The following is a 6,789-nucleotide window of genomic DNA, read 5'->3' as shown; positions in this document are numbered from 1 at the left end:
TAAGTCTACCTTCACAGGAAGAAATGTTAATATTTTCCCTCAGATCTGTGCTTCAAGACTCCAAAATGTGTGCCCATTTGTTCTAGGCTTTTCCAAACACAAAAACTTAGCTGCTCCCCATCCCTTTATTTCCTTTGCCTTCCCCCTGATCTCATCCTGAAAGCTTTGCTTCCCTGGAGTCTATTTCCTCCATCTTCTTGCAGCTTCCCCATGTCCTTTCCAGTTTCCCACTTTAGTCCTTTTAGCTTCCACTTCCCTTCTTATTCTCTCTCAGCTGGGTTCACACCACCTCCCACTGTAACATCTGTAAATTGGGGGTCTTTTTGGCATCCTAAGACACTTGTGTGAGAAGGGTCTTTGAACACAATAGTTACACAAAACAGATTTATTTGATGAACCGCAGTGACCAACAGGGTCAGAAAATAGCATAGACATTCCAAGAAGGGGCAGATTGGGGACAAGGGAGGGACACTGCAGGCAGCCTCTTCCACCCTCTATCCAGGACCACTGATGAGTTCCAGGTGGGAGGTCTCTGCAAGTCCCCAGGAGGATCTCTGAGGGGCACACCTTCTTCCCTTCTAGAAGCTTCTTTCACCCTTGGCTGGATGCTTTGAGGACAGTCCTGGGCTGAGAAAGTAAGTCTGTGGAAGATGCTGGCTTGTGATGGGGAGATTACTAAGCTGAGTCTCTCCATTCTCCTTCTCCTCCTCCTTCCACTCCCAGAGCTGACCTCATCCCAGCAATGACCAAGATGTCCATTTACACCAAGCTGGGCTCTTCCTGCCTCCATGGCTGATGTCTTGTCCTTCACGTCTAGAATCCTCCAAAGACAAAACCTGGAACATACACACCCTGCCCCCAGCTCACAAAGGCCGGACCATCAATGCCGCCCTCAAGGTCTCTCTGGATGTGTGGACTCATGCTGTCAGCCCTGCACGGCTGCTCCAGGCACTGCTCTCAGCCCCCAACCAAGCGAGAGAAGCCAAGGGGTCCAATCCTGATGGAGGAGTGAGAAAAACTCATAGGGCTCTTCACCCCATGGCAAGCAGATGTTCCCCTTTAGGAAGAGGGTCACAGACCCAGTAAAAAGGGAGGGTGTTGAAAGAAACGCCCATAAACTCAAAGCAAGGTGAGAAGGTGTGAGAACGGGGCCCAGGGAAGCTTTCCACCAGCCTCCTGGTTCCTTCATGGAACTAGGGAAGGTCTGGGGACCCAGCACATGGGACCATAGTTCGTCCCCAAGCTTCAGTGTCAGCAGCTCTGGGGAGAGATGTCCCCACAGGAAGCCAAGAGCAAACACAAACACAGGCTTCTCTCTTAAAGCACGGACCAGCCGTCAGAGCCCCCAAATCCAGTGGGGGTGGGCTCCCTTTTATTCTATATTGCCTCAATATGCCCCTTCTTCTCTCAAACATACTGTGTGAAGAATAGAGACGGGGGGTTCATCCAAGTGACAAGTGATACAGGCACACTGCTGTCATGCTATGTTCACCCAGGCTTACATATATATACATATACACACACAAGGCAAGCATCTCCACCACATCCAAAGTTGACTCTTGGCATGGAGTAGCACCAGTGCCCAAGAAACGCATCCTGGGGTGATGGGTGGGGTGGGGTAAGCTCAGCTCTGAAGGAGGTTGGAGGGACAAGATTGTGGGAGAGAAGCCAAGTCACATACAGACCAAATGCTGACTCTCCTTTTTCTCCCTGTCCCTTCCCACCCCACCCCCCCATTCACAGGAGGAATCCAAGGAGCCCGTGGCTTGTGAACCCACTGCCCTTCAGTTCCTGCAGAGATGAGAGGATGAATGACAGCGTCCCAGGAAAACTGCAGAAAGCTCGTCTGGTTGGCATCACGGATGGGCTGCAGGAAGGGAGCCCCCAGAGGTGCCTAAAATCACAGCACTCTGATCCGATTTGGGGGAAAGGTTTTGAGCTCCTGCAGACTGGAGTGCTAGTGCTAACTTGTCCCTGACACCCAGCCCACCCCCGCCCCAGCCCATTCCCTTGGCTTTCTCAGAGAACAGGATAAAGAGTGTTTACAAGCTTCAGGATTCTTAACCCTTAGGAGCCCCTCACAACAAGGAGGTAAAAAGAGGAAGAAGAATGGATTGAGGGGAGGAATGAGCTATGGGAGAGGGGCGGGAGCCAGAGCTAAGGATTCAGAGGGTAAAAAACTATACAGAGATAGAGGGGAAAACAAAGGGAGGGAGAGGGTAGAGAAAACTAAACGGAAAGGAAGGAGAAAGAAGAGCTGAGATCCCAGAATGAAAGATGGGGGGGGGGGCGAAGACACCAACTTTTACTGAGCCAGACACACCCATCATTTCAGTGCCCGTATGACTTCCCCCATTATACATACACAAATGGAGAAACTGAGGCTCGGAGAAGTTAAGAGACTTGTGCAAAGTCAGTCTCACAGATGTTGAGTGACCAAGCTCAGATCTGCAGGGCTCAGTCTCCTTCCATCACACCGCAACCTCTGACCAAAAACTAAAGGAGAAAGGAGTGCAAGAGGAAGGCGGGAGGCAGGGAGCCAGGATGGCGTCCAGTGCAAGAGCAAAAGTGCCCTCGAGCTACCTGACTTTCAGAGAGCAAGGGCGAGAGGCTGGGGCGTGCAGAGGGCACCAGGCTTCTCTGGGGTCCCAGCCCTAGTCAACCACAAGGGTCTCTTGGCTGTAGGGGATGGATTTCTCCTGGGTCTGCTCTCCGCCCTTCCCGGTGTTGGGGCCAAGCCCCTGGCTGTGCCCGGAGGAGTAGCTGGCCGACTTCTCCCCACTGCTGCTGTGGGAGGCGCCCCCACACCTGCTGTGGCCGCAGCAGAGCATGGAGGTGCAGGCCTGGCGGAAGCGGGGGTCGAAGAAGGCGTAGAGGAAGGGGTTGAGGCAGCTGTTGACGTAGCTGATGCAGGTGCAGTAGGGGAAGACGTTCATGAGGAAGAGGTCGAAGCTGCAGGGCCAGTGCAGCAGGTTGCCCAGCGTGTAGAGCGTCTTCACCAGGTGGTAGGGCATCCAGCAGAGCGCGAAGGTCACCACCAGCACCACGATGATGCTCAGCAGCCGGCGCCGCTTGCGCAGGCCCTCGATGCGCTCCTTGCGGAAGTGGCCCGCGATGGTCTGCGCGATGAAGAAGTAGCAGGTCAGCATGATGGTGAAGGGCACCACGAAGCCCAGCGCCGTGGACGTGACCCCCAGGCCCAGCTCCCAGGCCCACTCGGAGCTGAGGGTGGCCACCATGGAGTAGTCCATGTAGCACTGCACCTTCGTGACATTGTCCAGGCCGGAAGGCACCTCGGCCGTGGCACGCAACACCATGGCCGGCATGGCCAGGAGCGCGGCCAGCACCCAGAGCGCCGCCGTGGCCGCGGCCCCGCTGACCCGCAGCCGCAGCCGGGCGTTGGCCACCGGCCTCACGATGGCCAGGTAGCGGTCGAAGCTGAGGCCGGTGAGGCAGAAGACGCTGGCGTACATGTTGACGAAGATGACATAGCTGCTGAGCTTACAGGCAAAGGTGCCGAAGGGCCAGTCGTAGTCCCGGTAGGTGTAGGTGGCCCACAGCGGCAGGGTCACCACGAACGTCAGGTCGGCCACGGCCAGGCTGGAGATGAAGATGTCAGCCGAGCGCCTCTTCTCCCGGCTGCTCCGGAACACGGTCCAGAGCACCAGGCCGTTGCCCGTGGTGCCCAGGAGGAAGACCAGCAGGTAGATGGCCGGGATGAGGTCCCCCGAGGACTTCCAGTCCGTGTACTCACACCCAGACAGGTTGTCTGCCCCATAGTCATTGTCAAATTCGCTACTTTCCTCCATGCTGCCGGCCAGAGAGCAGACAGGCAGGGGTCCCCGGGGGAACCAGCTCTGTGGCTGTGTCCTGTGTCACCAGCTCAGCAAGCTAGCGCCCGTGCTTCTGGCTTGCGCCTTGGAAAACAGGCAAGAAGAGCCAAAGGTGTCCAGAGCCCGTCCCCACAGCGGGAGAAGCTGCCTCTGGACCGGACCCTGGAGGATGACTGCGCCCACAGACTTCCCCACCCTCTCCTGCCTGGCCCCAGCCCCAAAGAGTTTCCTGCACCCTCCCGAGTCCAGTCTCCTCCTCGACTCCTCACTCCCTCCTCCCACCTCCAAACCAACCCCTTACTTGTGAGTCTTAAGATCCTTAGGTTACAGCCCACTTTTTTTTTTTCCTTCTTGTCACTGGGCAAGTGAACCAAATTGACCCCTGCTGTGCTGGGCAGAATGTTATCTGTGGCTTGCAGCCCACTCTCCTCCTGGTCCCGCCTCCATCCCTCGGGTTTCCTCTGGTCTTTGGAGCGCCACCTCCCCCCCCCCCCACACACCCCCCAGTCCTCACCACCCTCCTGTTCTCACCCCCTCCCATCTTCTCTAAATGGGGCAAATTATGCAGATTGAAATCTAGCCCTAGCTGGAGCCAGGGTGGGTTGGGGACAAGGAGGGTGTGAGATTTTGAGCATCTGGCAAGCCTTTTGGGTCTGTCCCACCCTTCCTCCACTCCTGCCCGCCCAGACCAGACTGTCCTGTACTTTTCTCGCTCACTTCACTCTCCTTTACCCTTCCACTTTAACCCTCTCTCTGGGAACTTATATTTTATAGACGCAGGTACAGGGAGATTTCTCGGTAATTCATAAGCTGTCAGCAGATAGCAATTTGCAGATGGCATCGAAAGTTTTAGAGTCAGGACAGAGTCACAGGATGGAAGAAACCCCAGACAAAAGAATATCGAATCAAGTTATTAAACCTGCAGGGAAACTGAGGCCGAACAAGGTAAATGTCTTTTGCCCAAGGTCACAGGATGACTTTTGTTCTGGTTTTGCTGTTTGCTTTTCTTCTTCTCCAAGCACCTAACACAGTGCCTGGCATGCAGTAAGTGATCACTAAATGGTTGTTGAGTGAATAAGCAAATGGGTGAATCAGAGAGAGAATGAAAAAGGGAGTCCACAGGAAGAGGAATGAGTGTGTGAGGCCCTATGCAATGAGAGCATGGCTGCATTTCAGTTCTCAGGTTCTGAGGCCCTACATGGACAAGGAGCTTCTGTAAGGCCAGGAACAGGGTGTTACAGCTAGAGGAGGAGGCAGAGAAAGGAGCAGCCCAGAATAGATGCCATGGGCACAGTCCTATAGAAACTCATCTTACCCTGCCCACCTCTCCAGGACCTCTGGGCAGGCAGGCAGGAGGGAAGGGTGCACAAGATAAGGTAAAATAATACCCACCCCCCAAGAGTGGAGGAGGCCACTTAAAGTTGGGCAGGGGTGAAGTGATGTAAAATCAGGAGCTGAGGCTTGCCCACATCCAATGCAAAGGGTTTACAAAACTAGAATCCATTGTCTTCAGGGAGGTTTGTTCAGAAAGCCCCCAGCTCAAGTACCCACAAGGATCAGGCTAAGAACGTATATGGGTAAACAGCCAGTTTGAGACAATACGGAGTGATGGAGACTTGGGCAAAGCAGAACCAGCACACTCCATCAAAAGGAGGCTGCCTCAGCTCTGTCTCTGGTTACCAGCATTTCCATGCCTGCTGGTTTCTCAACATAACTTCAAGTTCTGGATTTTATGAGAAATATCCTAAATTTTGGAAAGTAAAACCATTTTTAGAAAGATAGGGCAGGACAGGAAAACATGCCCTTGGGCTCCTGTTCTTTGAACCGGAGCTTGCCAAGAATAGAAGGTGGGAGAAAAATAGGGAGCATAGACCAAGAGGAAGAAACATGAAATGCAAAGATTTTTTTTAAAAAATGAAAATAAACACGGCCAAAGCCTTAGGACGCAATGGGGAGATGCAGGAGAAGAGGCTGGAGAGAATGATAAGAAAGGTCCTGAGGGTCTTGGACCAGGGGTGGGCAAACTTTTTGACTCCGAGGGCCACAATGGGTTCTTAAACTGGACCGGAGGGCCGGAACAAAAGCATGGATGGAGTGTTTGTGTGAACTGATATAAATTCAAAGTAAACATCATTACATAAAAGGGTACTGACCGTAGTTTGCCCAGGGCTGGTCTTGGATGACCTTTACCTAAAGGCAAGTGCACAAGAGAATACCTTGATGTTTCTCCTGAGGGTTACACATTAAGTCCCTACTGTGTGCTAGGAATTCTTCTAAACATTTTCTATTTTTTTGTGTATTTGTTACCTCTTTTAATCGTCAAGACAACTTTAGGATATCGGTACCTCATTTTGCAGATGAGGAAACTGAGGCATGGGGAGGTGAAATAACTTGCTCAAGTTCATCCAGCTAGTAATGGTCAGGATCAGAATTTGAACCAAAGCTGCCTTGAGTCCATAGACGAACCCACTATGATCCCTAGGGAAAAACTCCAACCCTCTTTAAATTGAGGCACTTGTCATCTGTTGAGCATTATAGAAATGTACAACAGTGCTAGGATACATGGAATTTACTTTGAAATAAGCCTTGTTGGGGAAAATTTAAAATAGATTGGCTAAAATATTTCAGAGAGACTTCCCCGTCTTGATTGAACAGCGTATATGAATCCTGCCAGGAAACAGTCCACTCTACACTAAACCCTCGGGGTTGGCAACATGTCTTGATCCAGAAATAGTGCCGTGCCCAGTCATTCCCAAAGAGGACTCCTGGCCGCCTGATGCCAGGCGGAGAGGTGACATCTTAGCCGTCTGCAGAATAGTGCTCAGGACACTCAGCAGGACCCAAGCTCGGGCTTCCCGGCTCCCACAGTACCCAGGGAACAAACTGCCTGGTTCCTGCTTTCTCCTGAGCGTCTGTCTAATAGAAGCCTGTGTGGGTGGCAGAATGATTGTTGTAA

General features: G+C 52.7%; 1 protein-coding gene across 1 annotated transcript; it reads right to left on the bottom strand.

The window, feature by feature from the left end:
* Positions 1-370: 370 nt before the first annotated feature.
* On the bottom strand, positions 371-4,311 carry APLNR (apelin receptor). Its single transcript, XM_059709342.1, has one exon. The coding sequence runs from the start codon at positions 3,807-3,809 to the stop codon at positions 2,655-2,657; it is 1,155 nt and encodes a 384-aa protein (XP_059565325.1). The 5' UTR covers positions 3,810-4,311; the 3' UTR covers positions 371-2,654.
* Between the last annotated feature and the right edge of the window lie 2,478 nt (positions 4,312-6,789).

This window comes from Myotis daubentonii, chromosome 9 (genome assembly GCF_963259705.1).
Source record: "Myotis daubentonii chromosome 9, mMyoDau2.1, whole genome shotgun sequence".
In the NCBI taxonomy this organism is placed as follows: domain Eukaryota; kingdom Metazoa; phylum Chordata; class Mammalia; order Chiroptera; family Vespertilionidae; genus Myotis; species Myotis daubentonii.
The sequence above is the reverse complement of the archived record's forward strand: the minus strand, read 5'-3'. Positions and strand labels throughout refer to the sequence as shown.

Excerpts from the sequence above, each read along its gene's own strand:
- APLNR (XM_059709342.1), bottom strand. The coding sequence starts at position 3,809 with ATGGAGGAAAGTAGCGAATTTGACAATGACTATGGGGCAGACAACCTG.